We start from the raw sequence: 22,256 nt of genomic DNA, 5'->3' as shown, positions 1-22,256 counted from the left end.
CGCTCTCGCCTGGAGGGGAGGGGCTTTCCCTGCTCTTTGTTCCATTTGAGAAAACACAGCAAGGAAACAGAGGCGGGTGGGCAGTAAGACCCTGAGGCAGAATGCAGGAAAGCAGCCACTTCCTCTTTTCAGGTTTCCCTTCTCCGAGACGCGCGATTTGATTTTTGCCTGATTTTTTTTGCCATTTGGCTCCAGGGACCACACATTCGCTCAATAACACGCACAGACATTTCCCCTTCCTTTTTAGGAGAAAAAATCTGCGTGTTATAGAGGGAAAAATACGGTATCTGAAATTGAATCAACTAAAATGTAATGAAGTAGTGGCACTTCATTTTAAATCCAAATGAAGATATTTTTCAACTGTGGCTTTTGGATTTCTGCTAAAAGATCAACAGGTATATATGCTTTTAAGAAGAATTTGCATTATATGTTCAGCCCTGACCTTAGACAAAGCAATTAAGATTGCTACCTCCCCATTTCAACCATGGAATCCATTCCAAGACATTGAAGTAAGCTAAGTAAAATTTACAATATATAAGTGAATTTATGGGCAGCATCTCCTTGCACACCACATCAAACACTAAAATCTTTCATTATCCATTTGACTTTGAGCTGCTTGGAAAAATCGAGTCAGTCAGATGGGTATCTCCAGATGCTTGGAGTGATCCTAATCCACAAATGGATTACATATCAATTATACAGAAAAGCAATGGTTAACAATGAATAAACAGTTATAATCCTCTTATAAAAAGGGCTTTGCTATGTTTGCACTTACCACAAAAATATTTCAACCCCAAAGGAGTAACCATGTTAGTCTGTGATAGCAAAAGCAACTAAGAGTCTTGTGGCATCTTAAAGACTAGCAAATTTATGAAGGCATAAGCTTTCATAGGCTACAGTTCACTCCACTGGATACATGGAATGTTTTTCCAAGTTGGCAGGTATAATAAACATGGGTGTACTTGCTAACTTGGGATAGCATTCCGTGCATCTGATGAAGTGGACTGTAGTTCCCAAAAGTTTATACCATAAACAAGTTTGTTGGTCTTTAAAGAGCCACAAGACTTTATTGTTTCATAAGAATTAAATCTGCCATGAAGCTCACTGATTAATCTTCAGCCAGTCTGTCTCTCAGACTGACCTACTGCACAGGGTTGTTGTATGGATTAAAAAAAGAGAACCATGTATGCCACTTAGGCTCCTTGGAAGAAAGGTGGAACACAAATGTAATAAAAAAATTAATAAATATGTAATATGCAATTGCTTCAAAACTGTAATACTCTTAAGATTGTTTACATTTCACCATATAATTTTATAGATGTATAATTTGATTCAATTGGATTCAAGAACTGCTACTTACACTTTTAATGCTTTTTTATTGTCTAGAATATGAAGGCTTATCAGAGACCCTGAAGCATTATGCAAGACTTCCTAAGACACAGCTTTGAAGTCTATTCTGCTTTACAATTAGGCAGAATATAAATCATCCAAATCATTCACCATAATTTTAAAAAGTCACAATAGGAAACTTAGTTTGCAACAAGTTGCCCCCTTTTGTGTACCTGTCACTGACATGGTTCACAATCCGGGTTCAATCCTCAATTCCAGGTGGGGCAGGGAGTGACCCCAGTCTGAAATCTGGAAAAGCTTCTGCAAGTTAATGTAGACAATAGCAAACTTGAAGGCTCAATGGCCTGACTCGGTATAAGGCAGTTTCCTACATTCCTAATATGAAAAAGCAGTGTTCTCAAAGTGTGTTTGATACCTGGGATGCCTGGGATAGCTAAATTGGTAGAGCACGAGACTCTTAATCTCAGGGTTGTGGGTTTGAGCCCCCATTGGGCAAAAGATTCCTTCACTGCAGAGAGTTAGACTACATGACCCTCATGGTCCCTTCCAACTCTACAATTCTCTGGTGCAAAGAAACAAACCATAAGCCTGGATTTAGATGACAAGCCAGATCATGCCTTGTTTCCTCTGTCAGTGTGGCAGCAGCAGGAGCAGGGAAGGAACAAAGCTCTTGCTACTTCAGTAGCATGTGCTATCATACTGCTCTTCCACATTCAACAACAGCAGTTAAACTTTGGTTCAGTCTGATGTGCAAAGAAGGCCAGTTCTCATCCATTTGAGTCTTCCAATCCAGAACTAAACCACATGATAGCTATTTAGCCTTGTGGCTTAACATGACTTGCACACTTGACATTAGATTACAAAGTTAGTTTGGTTAGGTGAGCTTTGAGCTTGTTGGGAATTTTCCACAAGGATATGTATATATTGAAAACACCTATTTCAAAAACAAATTATCTGCATTGCATATCTTGCTCTCCCCCCCCCAGTGCAGTTCACCTTCCAAATTTTATTTCATTTTAAAGTTTTACCTTTGCACACTACATACCAGGGGGAAATTATAGGCAGAAGTTTGTAAAATACTATCCATGTTTATTGGCAGCATTGCAGTAACTGACATTCAAGAATTACCTCATTTATCTATGAACATCTGGTTCTGTGGAATTTTGAAAATTGAAGTGTATCTATCATAGTTACACCATTTTCTCAAAAGACTGAAACAGTGGGGTGGGGTGGGGTGGGGTGGTGGAACAAAAGCCTTAGTACTTTATCTGAGCTGTGGTTTTAGTTTAACTTTATACTGCCACAATAAACAAGAGACGCTTTCAATGGATTTAACTGAATTATCTCCCACGAAGGTTTCATGTTTTCCATACTTTGAACTCTCCTTTCCATACATCTAACCCACATCAATTCAATAATGTATCCATATGCCGTGAAAGTACATTTCTTAATATGAGCAATTAAAATGTTAAAGAATAAAAGTCCTATTTTCAAAGTCTCCCACACAAATGCAAAGTAAGCAGAAAGACTGAGCAAACCTCTGAGAACAATACTCTCAAGATAACTACAGTGATGAGCAATGTTAGAAGCACACCTAGCTAGGTACGTGTGGTGGTTTTTTAAAAAAAAATCAAAGCAAGATGTTGATCAACAATATCCATCCAAAAGAAATGTGTCACAACAGTACATATAAGCAAACATACCAATGAAAGATTATATCACTTTTCAGAAAGTTTCAGCAAGTGCAGACAACTCTGGAGTTCTAAGCAGGTACTGTACTTCTGAATGTGAAGGTTTGCCAGCTCACAAACAATAGCAGTAGACACTAAATAGGGCCAGGGTTTAAGCACAGCCTTCTCTTGTAAGGATAAATTTGAAAGAGCACCAAGCATCGGTGCTGCCTTCCCCCCTCCCATCATCACACCCATGCAAAGAACGCCATTCTTACCAACTGTTGAGGAAATGCAGCTGTAAAGCAGGGAGATGCTAGCGAGAAGAAAAAGCAGCACAAGTGCACGCAAGCACGAGCACGTTCACACACCCCTCCTCCTCCAGCAGCAGCAGCAGCAGCAGCAGCAGCAGCAATCAGCAGCAGCTCTCTCTGGGAGCAGAAGAGATCTGGCAGCTGACAGGGCACACCATTGTCAACAACGCTGACCCTGCTCAGTCCCCGGGAGGAGGGGCCTGTCCTTCAACCGCTTCAAACACAGGGAAGATAACTAGGATTTCACGCCACGCATGGGGGGGGGGCGCTCCTACTGACCGCCAATAGCCAACCTACATTTTTATAACTATTTAAAAGAGGGGGGTGGGGAGAGGGCTGGCACTGCATTCCCTGACCACCTTATTAAAAACTCGAGAGCGACGGGAGAGAACATGGGGAGAAACAACCCACACCACAAACACAACACGCAACACTCCCCCCACCTCAGCCGGTCCCCCCTTTCCTTGACGGGAGGAGGGGGAATTAGTTTGCCCTTCAAAAGAGAAACCGCCCGAAGGCGCAAGTGCCGGGAAAAGTCCCGCCTTTCACGCACGTGAACCGTGGATAAGGGACGCGGGTGAGGAGACCAAAGGCCATGAGGGAAACACCAACCTCAAGTAGGGGGGGTGGGGAGCCTATAAAGCAGACTCTACACAGGACGAGGGTGGGGTGGGCAGAAACCACCACAGTGAATATTTTGTGTGTGTTTTAAAGGAGAAGCCAGGCGGTGGTAGGGAAGGGGTGGAAGAAGCGACCGCCTCCCCACCCACCTCATAAGGGGCTGCCGCCAACCGCCCGGAGCGCGCGCCCAAAGCAGGTCGCCCAACCGCCCACACGGTGACCTCGCGCGCGAGGAGTCTGAGGCGCTCGGCTCTTTCCCCCTCCGCCCCGCCCCTCCGGAGTGTGTTTTTGTTTTGCTTACCCGAGTCTCACGAGGACGGCGGGGAAGAGCGCTGGGTCAAAGCCAAGAGGAATATGTCCGTGCCGCGGGGCCGCGTTAGGATATATACATGCACGCGCTTGGATGAAGGTTTATATATGTATATATGCGTGTTTGTGCAAATGTAGGTATATGCGTGCGTGTGCGCGCGCGCGCAACGCTTTTCCAGTCAGCCCTTAAATGAAAGCCTCCATCGCCGCCATGATAGAGGAGGGCAAAAAAAAAAAAAAAAGAGCAGCGGCTGTCGGAGGCCCGCCTCAGACGCTGCGGGCGTCGTGACGCCATCGCGACGGAACGGCGCCTGGGCGTGCTCGTTCGCTCCCAGCTCGGCCGCCTGTGCCGTCGCCGAGGCCTTTGAAATAGGAAAAAGGGTAGAGCGGTACACAGCGTGGACTTCCGGTCAAAAAGCTAACGGTAGCAAACTCAATACAGTATACGATTTTCACTGGCAGGAACGAGCTGATTTCATGCTTATAGACTCTACTTCAATAGAAACCGCCCACCCCTCAAGTCCACCTGCTGGAGTCAGGTGCAAGCACGAAGTGCAAGTAAATAAATAGGTACCACTTCGGAGGGAAGGTTCACCAGAAGTGGTTTAGTCATGCTGGCCACATGATCCCAAAGCTGTACGCCGGCTTGCTCGGCCAGTAAAGCGAGATGGTCAGGGGTCCCTTTACTTTTACCTAAGCTTTAGCATAATTTGGCCCAGCCTGTTTTCTTTGTGTTTAATTCCCTTTGGGCCTCATTGTTTACTTGTCTTTGTGCCTACACTGTTGATTGTTGCTAACCGAAGATTGAATTAATTACTTTTTAACTAATAATAATAGGTCCACACATTCTTGAATTTACAGAGAGGCCTTGCACAAGTTACTTATCTCTCAGCATTAGTTTCTAATCAGTAACAGAATAATACCTAGTTATTTCAACAAGTAAAAGAGGCCATACTGATCCATAAGAAAACAGCCAAGATCCATGGTCAGACATTACTTTTGTCGGGACCACTCAAAATGTCACAAAACAGCAAGCAAGCTTCTGAATTTTGCATAAGTTATCATTTGACTGGAGGCTGAGCAATAGGGTTTGGGAGAGCTATCTTGTTGCTAAAGCTACAAAGTCTGCATCCACTCAGTCTTAAAATGTAGTGTGTGTAGGCGGAGATAGCAGACTTAATACGATTAGGCTCTTACAACACTATGCCGGTTTCACGTTACAGCTTGAGCTGCTGTGACAAAGAAAAAGACACATTGACTGACCCAACCCCTATTCCCATTTCTAGCCTAACCTCCAGCCTGTAATAGTGTTTCAGGGAGCAGACATGGAACTTGGGAACTGGATTTGCAAATAATAACAATAACAATAACAATAACAATAATAATAATAATAATAATTTATTTATATCCCGCCCTCCCCAGCCAAAGCTGGGCTCAGAGCGGCTAACAACAGTAAAATAATACAGCTTTCTAAAATCAATTCATTATAAAACCATTTCAAATCAAATTGATGGCAACCATTGGGCTAGAGTTCTGTGAAGAAATTACCAAAGGCTGTGCCTTGGCCAAAGGCGTGGTGGAACAGCTCTGTCTTGCAGGCCCTGCAGAAAGATGTCAGGTCCCGCAAGGCCCTAGTCTCTTGTGACAGAGCGTTCCACCATGTCGGAGCCCCAGCCGAAAAAGCCCTGGCTCTGGTTGAGGCCAGCCTAACCTCTCTGTGGCCCGGGACCTCCAAGATGTTTTTGTTTGCAGACCCTCCGTGGGACATACCAGGAGAGTCAGTCCCGTAGGTACGAGGGTCCTAGGCTGTATAGGGCTTTAAAGGTTAAAATTACATGCTCAACCTAGGAATATGTTTTCCAAACCAGAACTGCAATCTGAATTGCTACACTTGAAAATCTACTCCTGGTTTTCTTTCAACAGCCTAATTAAGGAGTAAGCTCTTGCTGTTGCTGAAACATTAAGGAATTAGAAACATTTGCTAGTCTACTGCAAATAATTCAGAGACCCATGAACAGAGTTCCACCCTACTTGTAAGCACTGTCAGACTCATCCCTGCCCTCAACTGCTGCCCTGGGCTTCTTTGGGAGGACTGACTGCTTTTAATTAAAGAGCTGATGTTGTAATGTTTTTATTGTAATTACTTGTATAGTTTAATTTATTTTTTATTGTTACACTCCACCCCAATTTCCACAGCAGTGCAAGATTCCAGGAGTCCAAGCACTTACCCAGAGTTTGTGTTCCCTCCAGAAATGAGGCACAGCGGAGACAGTGATGTTTTTTATGATACATGGTTTATTCATATGCACTGCTCAGGCTTGCAACCCAGAGTCACTTCAGTGCTGCAAACAACCTGAGTCTAGATGGAAAGAATCACATCCCAAGAGGGTCCTGTTCCTCTCATTGCTGCAGCCTCAGATTCCAAGAGACCCCAGACATTATGTCTGACCCCTCTCTGCAGCATAAAACAGATTAACTTCCTCCTGCTCTACTCCACACCTCACCCCACCCTGCAAAAGTGACTTACCTCTTTGCCCACTACAATTCTGCCCTTCCCTCCTGAACCGCTGGCCTTTTGTCTCTGCTAACTGTCTCCTAATGGGTTAATGGCTAGACCAACATCAGTCTGTTTGGCACAGTTTAGTCAAACCATGAGGAATTAAAACTTTACTGAATTTAAGAATTATGGGCGACTTGCACCCACAAACACTGGTACCCCAAACTTATAACTATAGCGTTTATTTCTATTGGTGTTTGTTGTTTAATGATTATTTTTTCCTAGCTGTTCTTATTTTTATCTGTAAGCCGCCTTGAGTCGCTGTCAGGGAAAAAGGCAAAGTATTATTATTAACAACAGTATACTGAATAAGTAATAAATATCACAGCTGTTTTAAGTATATAACATGGAACTACACTGCAGGCTTACCGCAATCCGTACTCTGCTACAGATCCTCACCCACTCACCCGAAAAAAACCCTTGCAATAAACGATGAAGTTGGTTACTAGTACTCCGTTTCTAATATTTGCGCGAAAGTTAGAAACCCAAGGAGAGCACTATTTGAGAAGTCCAAGCAGAAAACTCAATTGAGATATGGAACATGAAGCTTGCGTTGGCACTACTATTTTAAAATAATAATTTTTTTTTAAAAACACCTCGAAATGAAACCTAAAAGTTAGAATGGCAAAGCGCTACTCCCTTTCCTGACACCTTTCATTTCGAGGAGGCCTTCCTAACCATAAACGCAGGAACATGTCGGGGTTGCTCTAGGTGGCGATTTGGGGAACTCTTTGCTCAACGCGAGCCTGGAAGTTCTCTACACCAAGGCTGAGGAGCGGCACTCTATATTCTTTTATTTATCGCTGCGATAGCCGTGCCTTCAGAGCCGGGATGCGAAACGTCATCACGCAAGCGCGGGCGCACTTGGCGGCGTCGGGACGGACCCTGCCTCCCCATTGGCGCATTGCCAGGGGTAAGGGGCGGGGACACGGTGACGAAGGAAGGGTGGGCGGAGACTTGCGTCAGCTGCTGAGTGACCCGAACCGGATTTGATCCCATTCCCTTACAGCCTTCCAAGGAGCTCGGCCCGAGCGGACGCCTTGCCTTGCCTAGATTGTTCTGTCCGTCTGGGTCCGCTTTCTCCTCCGCTCGCTCTCACAATGGCGCTCAGCGATGACGACGTCAAGAAGCAGGTACTGTGAGACCCTCCTTATCAACCCCATCCGGCCTCTCCCTTCCCTCGCGGCCCTGAGCCCCCTGGGCCGGGCTGTCATGTGACGTGCGTCCTTTTCTCTAAGCTGTGGAAAAGGGAATTCAGCGGTTGAAATGATTGGGGCGGGGGGTCCTACTCCAAGGGAAAGACCTTTTGCACCCTGAGAGTCTGAAGAGCCGCTCTGTGGATGGGTTGAGAGAATGTGTTAGGGACCTGGGTTTTGCTTTGCTTTCTGCATTCGTTTCTGTTCTCAAATAATTGCATCTTGTTTCCTTATGGTTAAGTGTTCTTTGGATACTGCCCTGCTGTATCCTAGGCAGTGAAACACTGGCTGAACGCGCTTTCCTTGGAGGTTTTTAAGCAGAGGTCGGATGGCCCTCTGTCATGTATGACCTCGTTGAGATTCCTGCATTGCAGGGGGGTTGGACTCTATGACCTGTGAGGTCCCTTCCAAGTCTACAGTTCTGTGATTTTTAAGGGTAACGGGTTACCTGATTATTTTTTTCTTCAAAAAAACCCAAATGTTTAATAGAGAGCCAGTGTGGTGTAGCGCTAAGTGTGCTTGGCCTGTGACCTGGGTTCAAATCCTCACTCAGGCATGAAGCTGGTCACGGCCTAACCTACCCTCCTGGGGGTGTCAAAAGGACAAAATTAGGAGGAGAGAGCCAGGTGTTCCACCTTGAGCTTCTTGGAGGAGAAGGTGGTAATACAACGGTAATCAATAAAACAATAACTGTTTGGCTTCGTCCTATGTATGCTCTGTTTCGGTGTTAACCCCTTCTACTCCTAAATCCCACTGGGAAAGTCTACCTTGACTTTCTTCTGAATCAACATGCATAGGCTGAAGCTGTAGAAGTGTACATGCATGACACTTTCAACACAATCCTTGTGAGGTTTTTTCAGAAGCAAGCTTCACTGTGTTCAATGAAACATCCTCCTAAACACCTTTTTGAATATCTGCCGTGTTATTTATGTGCACAGGAAAATAGTTAATGCGCTATAAAAAGGGGAAGAGATCCACTTTATAATCCAGTACCCCTGGCAGTAAGTGACCAGAGCAGGAAAGTCCTTTTGTACATTTACTTGGTAGTAAATTCCCACTTAGTTCATTGGGGTTTCTTCTCAAGTAAATTTGCATGAGGTTGGGCAGAATACCTGTTGAATTTGGGACTTCCAAGTAAATATGGTTACGACTGTGCTGCAATGGGATTTAACCTTGAAGCTGAAATTCATGTGTGTATTTTTTGTTGAGGGGGGCATGAGGTAAGAAGAAAAGCTTGTTACATTAGAAATGTTCACCACCTCATATGCAAGATTACATGGTTGTGTTCTCAATGAATAAACGTGAAAAGTTATCCCCTCCCCAGTTCTTTGTGCCCAAACACGAACACACTGTTGCACACATTTTGAGGTTTTTGAGATGCACTGAGAAGGTGCAGAAAGCTACTTTTTATTACCATGGTTATGGTTATCGCAGCATCATGTCCTACCTTGTCCTTGAGTATGTGTCCTTGAACCGAAGTGTTTGCAGTAAAAATGACTAAGTATATCTCAAGCAGTAGATAGATGGAAAATGTTTGCTGTTCACAAACAGCAAACATTTGTACCCAAATGTTTGTACCCATTCCTATCTTCCTTTTTTCCCATATTCACAACTATCAATACATAGTGTTATTACCAGTGTAAGATTAATGGTTTGTTCATGGATAGGTTAGAAATGAGTGAGGATTTGCTGTGTAGTAGAAGATGCTCAATGCGGGGTTGCAAAATCATTTGTAAAGTAAAAATTGGCTGAGTTTGATGGGAGGATGACTATTGGGTGGAAAAGTTGGATATAAATGGATTTAGACAGGAAGCTAAAGTGTCTTACTATTGAATTAGACACAATAAAGGAAAGACAAATATTTGTATTTTAGCTATTTTTTTAAATGGGCTTTGAGAGAGTCCAGCTAGGACCAATTTGTAGCCAAGGGTTCTTGTGGCATTAATGATAGACCTTGGGTGCTCACAAGCCATAATATGGTGCCACTGCTACTTGTTACTTGCACTTGTATACCAAGGGGCACTAAAAACGGGATAAAAAAATTTCTTTAAAAGACAAGCTTGCTTTGAAGTGTGACTGCTCAGCCATTGACCAAAGACATATAAATTCTCTGCTTATACTGCTTACTTCTGGACTAGATGCCTATCAGTAAGACGTGTTTTATCCCAACATAATGGTTTGATTGTAAACAGAGGATATCTTTTGGAACTCTCTTGTAAGAGGGCAGAGGAATGTTTCATCTTCAGACTATGTTAAACTAGAAGTGAGTGAAGTAAGCCTTGTAGCTTCATGTTTGAAATAATTTAGAAGAGAGAAGCAGGTGTGAAATTTATTATAAAGGGACAGCGGGGTTATTTTCACATTGTGTATGTGTGGGGAAAGATCTGGAAAAACCCATTATTAAGACTCACATTAACTGATGAAAATAGGAAGTTCTGGTCCCAGTAACTGAACCTTTGGAGCATGTGGAACTTGGGGATTTGTAACATTTAATTCTAATTGGTTCCTTTGAAGCACCTTCTAGTAATTATATTCTTATCATTGCTAATGTATTTTATCTATAGGAGTGACAATTAAGCTTATGTTTGTTCAAGAACCTAAATGCATGACAGATACATTTCACTATTCAGTTGGGAACAAAGATTAGGAATACAGTGCAAGGCCTGAACGCTATTGGTTGGAAGGGGATATTTTTCTTTTCTACTATATGAGTAAACTTGAAGTGTCTTCCAAAAATTCTTAATACACATTTAAAAAACATTGTGGCCTTTTTAATACCAAATACCACTTTGAGGGCTTCTACAGAAAATTAATATTATTGATCTTCGGGAGTTATATATATATGAAAATAGCAGCAACACTCAGTTAAAATAGTCATTTTCCTGAAGGAACATTTGCACAATGGAATTTTTTGATATACAGTGCATGTGATTTGGCTGTCCTTTAGAGCTTGTCCTGTTGACTGTAAATAGTGCCCTTCCTAGTAGAACTGCCCTGAGCTAGATTAGGGATGAAATATTGTGCTGAACTCTGCATAGATCCAGCCAGTGCTGGTAAAACATTGTCCCCTCACAGCTGACAGGGAGAGTACATAAGTTTTACTTAGTGTTTAACATCCATGAGCTGAGTGAGCCTTTCTTCACATAAGTGACTACTGTATGCTTCTTACTGTTATTAAGAGGTTTACTTTGGGAGCAGGTCAATTTTTTGTTTGAGCCCAGATACCAGTTCTCCAGTATCTCAGGAAGAGAGCTTTCCCATCACCTGATCTTCCAGCCAGAGATGTTGGATACCAGGACTTCTCCAATGCCAGGAAAAGGGCCATAGCTCAGTGGTCATTGTATCACCACTGGAGACATACAGAAGTTTACAAACAGTGTTCAAAACTCCCATTGTTCTATGCACATTTTGTGACATGGAAGTTCATTAGCACAAGCAGTTTCTGAGCTCTGGGTCCAGTACTGTGCCAAAGATTTCAGATTAAAACTGCAGTATGGAAGGAAAGGAGGACCTTTTTCTGCCTCCCCACTTCCAGCTACTCTCCGAAGACTGGAGAAGGGACTCTCTTATGAATATTAGTGGGGTGGGCAGGGGAAGGACTAGATCATGAGCAAAATGAACACAGTATTTTAGCTGCAGCTCATTCATTTTCAGCTTTGTACTCTTATAAAAAAAGCACGCCTAGAATTTCCATTATTGCACCCATAACCTAGGTTTAAGGTGCCATTTAGCTCCAAGCTTTCATATCTCAGTTTCTAACACTGTTTACAAATTATATGCTCTGCCACTGAGCTATGGTCTATTGCCTGGCATTGCACACCCAGGATGAAAATTGAATATTATCCTACACATTTGGTAAAACTGCTTAACATCTTGAAGTAGAAATCCTCTGGTCCTCTGGAAGTAGAGTGATATTATGAAGTCTTTATAATACTAGAGCTCTGGGCCAGCCAATAAAGCTGAATGTTAGAAGATTGAGGGAAGAGAAAATAAAGCACTTCTTTGCCCAGTGCATAAACTATGGAACTCAGTCCCAAAAGAGGCAGTGATGCCACCAACTTGAATGGCTTTAAAAGAGGATAAACAGATCCATGGAGGATAAAGCTATTAAGTGTGGCAAGCTACGGGACGCGGGTGGGGCTGTGGGTTAAACCACAGAGCCTAGGACTTGCCGATCAAAAGGTTGGTGGTTCGAATCCCCGCGAAGGGGTGAGCTCCTGTTGCTCAGTCCCAGCTCCTGCCAACCTAGCATTTCGAAAGCACGTCAAAGTGCAAGCAGATAAATAGGCGTTTCCGTGCGCTGCTCTGGTTCGCCAGAAGCAGCTTAGTCATGCTGGCCGCATGACCCGGAAGCTGTACGCCGGCTCCCTCGGCCAATAAAGCGAGATGAGCGTTGCAACCCCAGAGTCAGCCACGACTGGACCTAATGGTCAGGGGTCCCTTTACCTTTACCTTTACCATGGCTATGTTCCACCTCCACTGTCAGGCAGTGCATAGCAGTTACTGTGAATTGCAAGTGGATAGAGTGCTGTTGCTCTCTGGTTCTGGTTTGTTTGTTACAGGTATGTGCAACCTTTCATCCATGGAGCTCAAGGTAGCACACACAATTATCCTTCTCCCAGTTTTATCCTCACAGCAACCCTGTGAGGTAAGTTAGAATTTAGGATGAAAGTCAGTGACTGGTCCAAGGTCACCCAATGAGCTTTATGGCCAAGTGGGTATTTAAACCCCCATTTCCAAAGTTCTCCTCCAGCACTCTAACCACTACACTACACTAGCTCTCAGGCTTTCAGTAAACATCTGGCTTGCCACTGTGAGAACAGGATGCTGGACCAGATGGGGCCATTGGGCTGACCCAGACAGGCACTTGTGATCTGCACGCTTTAACCACAAATCATCCAGCAGAGAGTTGCACTGAGATAAATGGAGATTGAACACACCTAACCATATACAGCTTTATCATCATCATCTTTTATAACATTTGCACAGGGGTACCTGTCCCGTGTCCCTACACCATTTGTATTTTGAATGTGTTTAACTTCATAAGGGTTTGAATATTTGTCCATGAGCACAATGTCCCATAATGTACTTATGAAATCCAAGCTTCAAAAAGATTTGCATTTAAAGTTGTCTATTTCTTTTCTATCACTAATCTAGATGCAGTTAATAAATGAAGGATTATATTTTTATTAATTGTATTCTTAATATGAGGAGTAAAATAAGTTAAAGGGCTAGTTTTGGTTTGGGTTGTAGTGGCTGTCCTCTCATCTGATTATTTGAAAGATTTTCCCCCAAAAGGGAATAATTTGTGGGCAAAAACCACCACATGTATATTAGAGAACCAAGGAAATTTCATTGCCGCCAGCAGAGTTTGGATGTATTGTGGTTAATTTTATTAAGTCTCAAAAAAGTGGCATCAATCGGGAGGGGGGGGGGAGGACTCACACCTTCTATACTACATGGTATCCTTTTATTGACTATGTTAGGACAGTTGAACGTGGTATTCACCCTTCATTGAAACATGAAGTCCTTCATTTGACGGCCTACACTGGAACATTTAAGATCACAACTATCAGCTGATATTTTTCTTTCTTTCCCAAACAACTGTTAAGCTCTGTACTCCGTTTGTGGGTGTGTTCTGTTAACTGAAACTAAGAATTGGTAAACATTTTTTTAAAAAAACAATTTTTTTAAAAAAACAAGCTTGAATATTTGGAAGCTCATTTTTCAGTCTTGGTGGCAAAAAAAAACCACTTGTAACACATAGGTTGTGAGAAATCCTGGGTGTTGAAAAGCAGAAATGTTCCTGCAGGCTTTCATGGAAAATATAACTCTCCTTTCTGTTACAGATCAAGCACATGATGGCTTTCATTGAACAGGAAGCCAACGAGAAGGCAGAAGAAATAGATGCTAAGGTAAACAAAAAGTATCTGTATCATTCCTGCATGTGAAACTTCCATAAAAGATGTTGGCTTCTTTAGATAACTAAAAGCTCATTTGTGGCAAACTGAATGTTTGCCAGTCCTCCTCCTGAAATGTTTCAATGAGCCCTATGTGTGGATGCACAAATCTTTTTAACACTGTATCACCAACAAAGAAGGTGAGGGGTTATGGTTGGTGTCTAAAGTGAACATAAAAGCATGATCTGTGCATCTGTACTTGGATGTAAATCCCACTGAATTCAGTGGTGCTTCCTCCCAGGTAAGTGTGCACAGGATTGCAGCCTAACATTCCTCTCTAGTTTAGTAGTCTTGAATACAGAAATCAGTTTTCATGTATACATACTCTAGTAGTTAGAATTTAGTAAAAGTTTTAAAAGGGAACGGAAGTGTAGGATGCTGGGACCAAATTAAGTTTCAGTTGCCAATGAAGACATTCATTAGCTATGAGAGCAATAGATTTTTCCAAGATGCCCCCATGTATAATACACCCCCTATTTTGGGGGACTCTGATTTAAGAAAATAGGGGGAGATCTATCCATGTAAAAGACACTCCCAAATTTTGGACATTATGTTTTTTTTTGGGGGGGGGGACCTAGGCTTATGCATGGAAAAATACGGTAATTGGATTTTACAGTGTTTTGCAAAACACCCTATTTTAGTAGAAAAAGCAGCATATATCCCAGATGGAGTCTTATTCTTCCTAACAGGCTGAAGAAGAATTCAACATTGAGAAAGGTCGTCTTGTTCAGACACAGAGACTGAAAATAATGGAATACTATGAAAAGAAAGAAAAACAAATTGAACAGCAGAAGAAAATGTAAGTAGTCTGCTGTGACCCTTAACTTATTCTTGGTTGCAAGTAGCCAACATGGTATGCAGTTCAACCAGAACTAGAGGAGAGGTAATTCCACAGACAACATGTCATTTCCTGAGGGAAGCAATGAGACCCTGAATAAGTTCTCCCCTCCTTAAATAAATAAATAAAATCCTGAAGGAAGAGTATAATGTGTTGATGAAAAGTACCTCTGTTCCAGCCACCTTAATTTCTGCATCCACCTGTGTCCCATCAAAATGAATTGCAGTCATGGTCCTGCTCACTGGTAAATTGTAATAAAAAATTAGTAAGTAGAGGTCTTTAATGTAAGAAACAATGCCACTCCATATAAAGTGATCTCAAATAAATAGCTGCATATTGCTGTTTAAGCAAAGATTTGTGTGTGATCATCTGAGTAAGTCTTGGTGCTGGGTTAACGAGATTCCAGAAGTGGACTGACATTATGAGAGTTGGGGAAAGGGTGTATACAAAGAGCTTTACTTTGGGCCTGTCTGGATCCAATAAGGGGTATGATGGGGGGGGAGTGTATAATAAATGACTGCTGGTTAGACTGTCTGAAGCTTATGGCACTCAGTTCTGTTTTTCCATCTGACTTGCAGTCAGATGTCCAACCTGATGAATCAGGCAAGACTGAAGGTTCTCAAAGCAAGGGATGATCTGATTGCCGTAAGTATATACTTCCCTTTATAAAAGAATATAGATTCTTGCCATTTGTCTGACTCACAACTGGTGTTTTAAAAAAAGCAAAACTTTCAGGTTTCACTCTTGGGGCCTATTTGATGTAGAAAATACTTGGGTTTGGAACTTGTATGTTGTTGTAGGTCCATATATACTATAAATGGAAGGTAATACTGATCTTACTTTCTGCTATACTGGAGAATAAATAAGAAGTAAAGGATGCATCCTGCTTATTCTCTGCTTTCAGCCTGCTCATTGCTCCCCTCCCCCCCAGCTAGCATTTAACTCTTGCACAATACAACAGTGTGGGGAAAGAGAAAGTAATTGTACTCAGTGGCATGTTAATGGGGAGGAATTCCTCCTAAAATGGTAGAATGGGTGAGCCTGTTCTAGTTCTTAAGGTTGCACTACTTCAGGTGAGGGCTTATGTGAGTTAATGGTCCTCTGTACAGAGCAACCTCCTGAATACAGAAAATTAGCAAGTCAGGGGAAAGTTTCCATATTTTCTCCTGATGCATTAGTATTGTTTTTGCTGGATTCTGATTTTGTTTGATAAGGAACACTTCCAGCATTGCCTTCTTGCCTAATTCTGCTTTTAACAGGCATGACAGTATAAAACATAGTTACAAAACATTCCCCTTCTTTCTGCTGGTTATTAGGGTTAGAAATACATTGGCTTAAATTAAAAATGAGCTGGAGGGCTACAGTTAATGTGTGTGTCACTACAAAATGCCTTTTGCTCACTCCACTGTTAGGGGAGAGTGGTATAATGATACCCCATAAACAGAGCTCACTGCAGTAGAAATTTCATTGTTTAATTCCTGTTTCCCGTAACAATTCAGAATACTGTATCACTTTTTAGAGAGAAAGTTGTCCCTTTTGCAATTTGACTCTGATATAAGAATTGATTCTGGCAGGATGTGCTAACACTTGCTGTACTTGTTGTAGAGAGGTCTGAAGGAAATAGGCTAAGAAACATGAATTCTTTCACAATCAACTCAAATAGCTCAGTCACATGCTTGTGATGCATGAAACGCTCCAACTTCCTCTTTATATCATAACTTTATATTTGTACTAGATAAGTGACCAGGGTTGGAAGGAAATTTCAGGAATTCAGTCCAAAATGAAAAACTATAATATAGTGTTGAACTGTAGTATGACTGAATAACAGAACCCAGAACGGGTTCTGTAGAATAAAGTAAATTGACTGCAATCTGGGATATATTACAATGGAAGGGAGCCTTATTCAAAATACTGGTATTGTTAGGTGCAGACCTAGACCCCCCCATGGTGTCCTCAAATGTCCCCTTTTGCTTGCTTCTATATATGTGGGTGCTGCTCACTTATAGGGGGGAAATAAATCACTATACTTGGGGACAAGATTTTTGTGCGGAATTACTTTTCCTCCACCCATGGCAGTGTGGCCTGGTCTCTGTCAGGTTTCTGCATATGCGTGTTGGACCAACGGTTGCACAGTCCTTTAGTCTTTCTATGAATCATAATGGTCATTTCACTAATGACTATATAAAATGGCCCTGTTACAAGTTAAATGTTCACAGTGGTAGTAAGACTTAATTTTTCCACCCCAGATTATGTTTAAAGGATTGTCTCTGGAAAGGCTATTTGTTGCTTGTGTTCTTAAAGCTGAGGGGTGCGTCAATTACAATTAAATGCCTTAACTGAACCTGTGCATTGGGAACTGGGGTTGGGGCAGAGGGAGTCTGCCTGAGGTTTGGTGTTTGACTGAAGGACATGGTGTGATCTTTTCTATCCGCATTTTTCTCTCATCGTAGGATTTGCTGAATGATGCCAAGCAGAGACTGGCTAAAGTAGTAAAGGATACTGGCAGGTACCAGAGTCTGTTGGATGGATTAGTTCTACAGGTAAACATATTCCATGCTTCCCACAGACACTTCCCTGTAAAATAACTTGCATCTTTATGGTCTCCTTTTAGTTGTGGATATAGACCTCTTAAATCCACACTATCAACTCTCCTTTGTATTTCTTAGGATGTTTCCCAGTTAAATTCCCTACCTCTGGTTTCTCTAAGCTTGAGACAGCACTCCAGCATGTATATAGTATGTAATCTACTAACTCCAATGCGACATGAAATGGTCAAGTTCTTATCTTCACTAAAATTTCTACCTTTGCCACTTGTCTCCCTAAACGTACTTGTATCCATTAAGTTCAGCAGAGAAAAACCACTTCCATTTCTCCATTCAGAATGTTAAACTGCTAAAGCAGAACATTTTACATTTTGGGCCGTCAACTCTGGAAGCTGTTACCCAGAGAGGCCTACCCAACCCAAGTTTTGTACTCCTTTTTGGCAAACCTTCCGCATTAGGCTAATTAAGTCCAGTATTGTGTGAATTTAAATTAAATATGTTTTAATTGTCCTGGGGTTTGTAAAGGTGTTCATTAAACTTAAGGGATTTGTCAACTCGGATTGTATAAATTTTGCAAGCCACATTAAGCTCTTGTTCTATTTTTAAAAGGGGTTTTATCAGTTACTTGAGCCTTCAATGACTGTCCGATGCCGGAAACAGGATCTTCAATTGGTTAAGGTAAGTTGTGTTTTTTTACTAAATGGTCATAAAGTAGTGTCTGGTGGCTGATAAGCTCATTGGTGTAAAATCACACAATAAATGTATAGTTAAAGTAGCAGGGGGGTGGGGACAGAACCCAAATTTGATCAGAGATGTGGCATGAGGTAGATGTGTTATCCCATACACTTTTCCTGGTCTAAATAACTATTTTCCCTTCCCTACCTCTTTGGTTCTGCCACTGAGCTGTCACCCCTCCCTCTATGCACATCCAGTTTGTGCAGGGCCCTTGTCAACAACAGATGTACGCAATTTATCTGCATTGTTCTGCAAACTGAATAGCACACTCTCAAGGAAGTGCCTGAATTGCACATGGAAAGCTGCCTTTCATGTGCTGAATGAAACCACCTTGGTCCATCTAGCTCAGTTCCAATTCACTAGACTCGCAGTGAAACAACATGAGTTCTTCAATTGAAATCTGAATGTAATACCATAAGGGACAAATCAGAGCTTGTGTTCTACCAGTGATAGGCTTGCCATATTTCAAAATTCATGACACCCACAAAGTTGTTGAGCTCTTTTCAAAAACCCATCAAAATTGTTGAGCTTTTAATCTTTTGGAGCTGTTTCCACTGCTTTTTCAATCACCTTGCCATACATCCAGGTTTCCCCTCATATTTTACCAATTCAGCAAAATTCCCCCGATGTCATTTTTACACCCGAAAACCAGGACACGGCAGGAATTTTCCTGAAGTATGGCAAGCCTAACCAATGACCTGTGAGGGGCACGAATTCTTATGCAACCTGAGAGGCTAATGAAGTGGTGGTATTATTTTGGGACTGTAAATGGAATTGAGCAAATTATTATTTTCCTTTGTGAACATATAACATATATGTCCATATAAATCCTTTTTCAGGCTGCTGTCCAGAAGAGCATCCCAGTCTACAAAGCTACCACTAAAAAAGAAGTTGATATTCATATTGACCAAGAATCATTTCTCCCTGACGACATGTAAGAAAGATACACAACTGAAAAGGGGTTATTGGTACTACATAACATGGTAGAGGCAGAGTGTTATACATAGAACTTTCATGTGGAGAGCAGGGGTTAAAAATATAATAACTTTCTAACATCTAACAGTATACAGTCGACCCTCCAGATACAAACTTAATTTGTTCCGGGGGTCCTTATGTACCCCGAAAAGTCCACAACATAAGGCGCCGCTTCTGTGTGTGGCGCGATAGAGCGCTTCTGCAATGCACGCGCGGCGAAACGCGGAAGTATACACATCCGGGTTTGCCGCGTTCACAACTCAAAAGTTACGTTACCCGAAGGTAATGTAACCCAAGAGTCTACTGTATAATGGAAATTAGTACTGTCACATGCTCAATAACATATCCAATATATCATAAACCTTTCACATACACCCAGAAAACAGCAGATCATCCAGTTGTAGCTCCAAAAGGGATGGAATTTGATATTTCCTCATTATTGTGTTTTTAAAATGCCATCTTGTTCTATCACACCAGACTAATTGAAGAGCCAGTTCACTCAAAAGCTTCACAGTGCAGCAACAGATTAGGATGGGAGGACTACTTCTAGGTCCAAGGCTGGAATTGTTTAATAGTCCCCTCCCCCTTGGGCACGTTTATGCGGAAGTCCCATTGTACTCTATGGAATTTATTTTCAGGTAAATGTGTTAGTCTGTGATCTTATGTACACTATATCTTAATCTTGCTTCTCCGTAAGATGATCAGGAACCTAGGCTTTGTTAGAAACAAATATCCAAATGCCCCTAGCTACAACTGTCAAAGATCATTGTAAAACATGCAGATTCATTAAAACTTTTCCTTACAAGTGAAAATTGTGAGGGAAATGTCTACCATGCTCTGATTTAACTTTGGTACAGACACCCATGCTCAAGCACAATTAGTGAGCTAGTGACTCATGGGCCACATCCATCCTCCCAAAGCAATTTTATTTGGCCCACTGGTGTTCCACTAAAATGTAATCAGGGTGCAGTGCACATTTTGCTTCATTTCCTGTTTTAAGTAAAAATAGCAATGAATTTTGTGTGTGTGTTTCACACAGTAATTGTATTGTGTCATGCATAGCCTGAAAAGGCAATGAACTGCTGTCAGCAGAGGATCTTGCAGAAAGCAATTAGTTTTTTAACCAACCCTGTTGATGTCTTGGAACTGCCTGATTACACACAGTCAAACCTATCAAGCGTTTACTCTTAGACGATGCTAAAATTTATTAAAGATTATGATCCTCTCATTCTCCAGAATGGCCTTGCATAGTGGTTCCAAAAATCCAGAAGTGGCTATTCTTGCCCGAGCATGTACAGAAAAAGATCCTAACATTTTAAAAAGACTATGAAGACACACTATGTAGGGGCACATGTTGTTGGATTGAATAAATTACAGTTGCAGTGAAATGTAAGGGTTGTTTAGGTGACACTGATTCATCCCTCTGTCACATGACTTAAAACAGTAGTTTTGTTGGTTTTGTGTCATTCAATTAGACATTGTTTATCTTGTTTGTGTCTTCTAGAGCTGGAGGTGTTGAAATCTATAACAATGACAATAAAATCAAGGTTTCCAATACTCTGGAAAGCCGGCTGGATCTAATCGCCCAGCAAGTAAGCCTGAGAAAAAGCTTGCATTTTCTCTCCAGCCCCACCATCCTTGAACCCCCAATTTCTTCCAATCTTAATATCCTTGGCAAATGATTTGTACACCACTAATTATTTTGATGTGTATCCCATCTTTCAATCCAATGATTCTCAAGGCATCTTACAGTAGTCCCAAGCCCCACACAACTCAGCAGCCTGTAAGCTCCTGGCTGATGCATGGGGGCCTCCCTTCACTTCTGCTGTCCTGGGGCAACTGGTAGTTGAAGATTTCTGGCAGTGAGAGGGGAAGCAAGCTCCCTGCTCTTTCTCTCTGGCCATTCATTGATGCCACATCTTTGCCATCATGTTCTACCTGGAAGGCAGGGACTACAGTGTCCCAGTGGCCCCCTGGCCAATAACGAAGGTCAGAATGTTTCCTTTCAGCTTTTCAGTCCCAGTGCAGCCCAGTGTGGCTACAGGTGCTTGCTCTGAGGTCATAGACTCAGTTTGATGGTACCAGTCCTCATTACCAGCATTTTGTTGAAGGAGAGGATCATGCATCATGGGGAAGGGACTGCTTCCATTGGTATTGTGCAGTCTTGCACAGTTTGTGTGATGTGTCCCTCCAGCCCTTTATCTTGCCAGTTCAGGGCTGATGTCTGCGCCTGCAATATCGAACAAGGTGCTTGGTGCATGTTGCATTCCTGTTCTTCTGTGCCATTACCAAACACATTGTAACTGCTTCTCTTTTTTTCCTTCAACAGATGATGCCAGACATTCGAACGGCACTTTTTGGTGCCAACAGCAATAGGAAGTTCATGGACTAAATTTCTTCAAGTAACAGTGGAAATTTTTCCACTGCCATAGTGAAGGGAATGCTGGAGCATCCCTAATAAAACAACACCCCTCTTAAAATGTAATACTCAGTGCTATATTGTGTTGCCCTGTGTATGTTCTTTGGTTAAGTTATACTTCTTTTTTTGCATACCTGCTATGCTTAGCCTGACTTGAAGAGAGGCTGGAAGACCTCTGTCCACAGAACAGTGGTATGTAAAACAGAAATTGAGACGTATAGGTCCCTTGAGACAGATTCCTTGGGGGTCGGTCTCTGCTTTGACTACTTCCCTCAAAGCATGTCGCCAACCTGTGTTGTTTATCCATGGTTTCCTTATTTAAAAGCTGTCTTATATTACGTTAAATAGGGGGCATATGTTTCTTTTGAGGGCCACTGTAACTTATGCTAATTTGGTCAACCCCAGATTCTTGTTCTGTATATGTGGTTTCAGAAATTATATATATATATGTATACACACACTTGACTTGTACACATGCACAGCCTATACATCATTAAAATAAAAAGGTGTGTGAAACGTTGTTTTTCCTTTGCTTCTGCCCCCAAAGGAATAAGTATGTATGGGGTCATCAAGCAACCATGTTACTGAGCTTTACAGCAACACCTTCCCTCCAAGTAGTTTCAGTTAGGGAGTGTAAAAAAAAAAAAAGAACTGAGAATCAATGGTACCATTTATCAGAAGGGAGTTTTAGACTCAAATTTAGTTCACTATAAAGTTGGAAGCTTCAAGATTGGTATTGGGGAAATAAACTATGCAAACTGTAAGCAAT

At 42.0% G+C, this 22,256-nt stretch overlaps 2 protein-coding genes across 6 annotated transcripts in view; one reads left to right on the top strand and one right to left on the bottom strand.

Moving 5' to 3' along the window:
* The window catches only part of BCL2L13 (BCL2 like 13), a 32,449-nt gene extending 27,946 nt beyond the window's left edge, over nucleotides 1–4,503 (bottom strand). For 2 of the 5 annotated variants that reach the window (XM_083572992.1, XM_083572996.1), the window contains exon 1: nucleotides 4,257–4,503. The gene's annotated coding sequence lies outside the window, so the exon portion shown is untranslated. Of the gene's footprint in view, nucleotides 1–1,562; nucleotides 4,220–4,256 lie in introns of those variants that run through there. The other 3 variants (XM_083572993.1, XM_083572994.1, XM_083572995.1) reach the window with 3 other exon arrangements.
* Nucleotides 4,504–7,776: 3,273 nt separating this feature from the next.
* ATP6V1E1 (ATPase H+ transporting V1 subunit E1) lies at nucleotides 7,777–22,003 on the top strand. Its single transcript, XM_083573181.1, has 9 exons — nucleotides 7,777–7,954; nucleotides 13,867–13,932; nucleotides 14,667–14,776; nucleotides 15,394–15,460; nucleotides 17,266–17,355; nucleotides 17,968–18,036; nucleotides 18,933–19,027; nucleotides 20,573–20,660; nucleotides 21,398–22,003. Exons 1-9 carry the CDS (start codon nucleotides 7,922–7,924, stop codon nucleotides 21,458–21,460), a joined length of 681 nt encoding a protein of 226 aa, XP_083429307.1. The 5' UTR covers nucleotides 7,777–7,921; the 3' UTR covers nucleotides 21,461–22,003.
* Nucleotides 22,004–22,256: the final 253 nt, after the last annotated feature.

Source organism: Podarcis filfolensis (genome assembly GCF_964270895.1).
Source record: "Podarcis filfolensis genome assembly, chromosome: 10".
Lineage (NCBI taxonomy): Eukaryota > Metazoa > Chordata > Lepidosauria > Squamata > Lacertidae > Podarcis > Podarcis filfolensis.
This window is presented reverse-complemented; position numbering and strand designations above follow the sequence as displayed.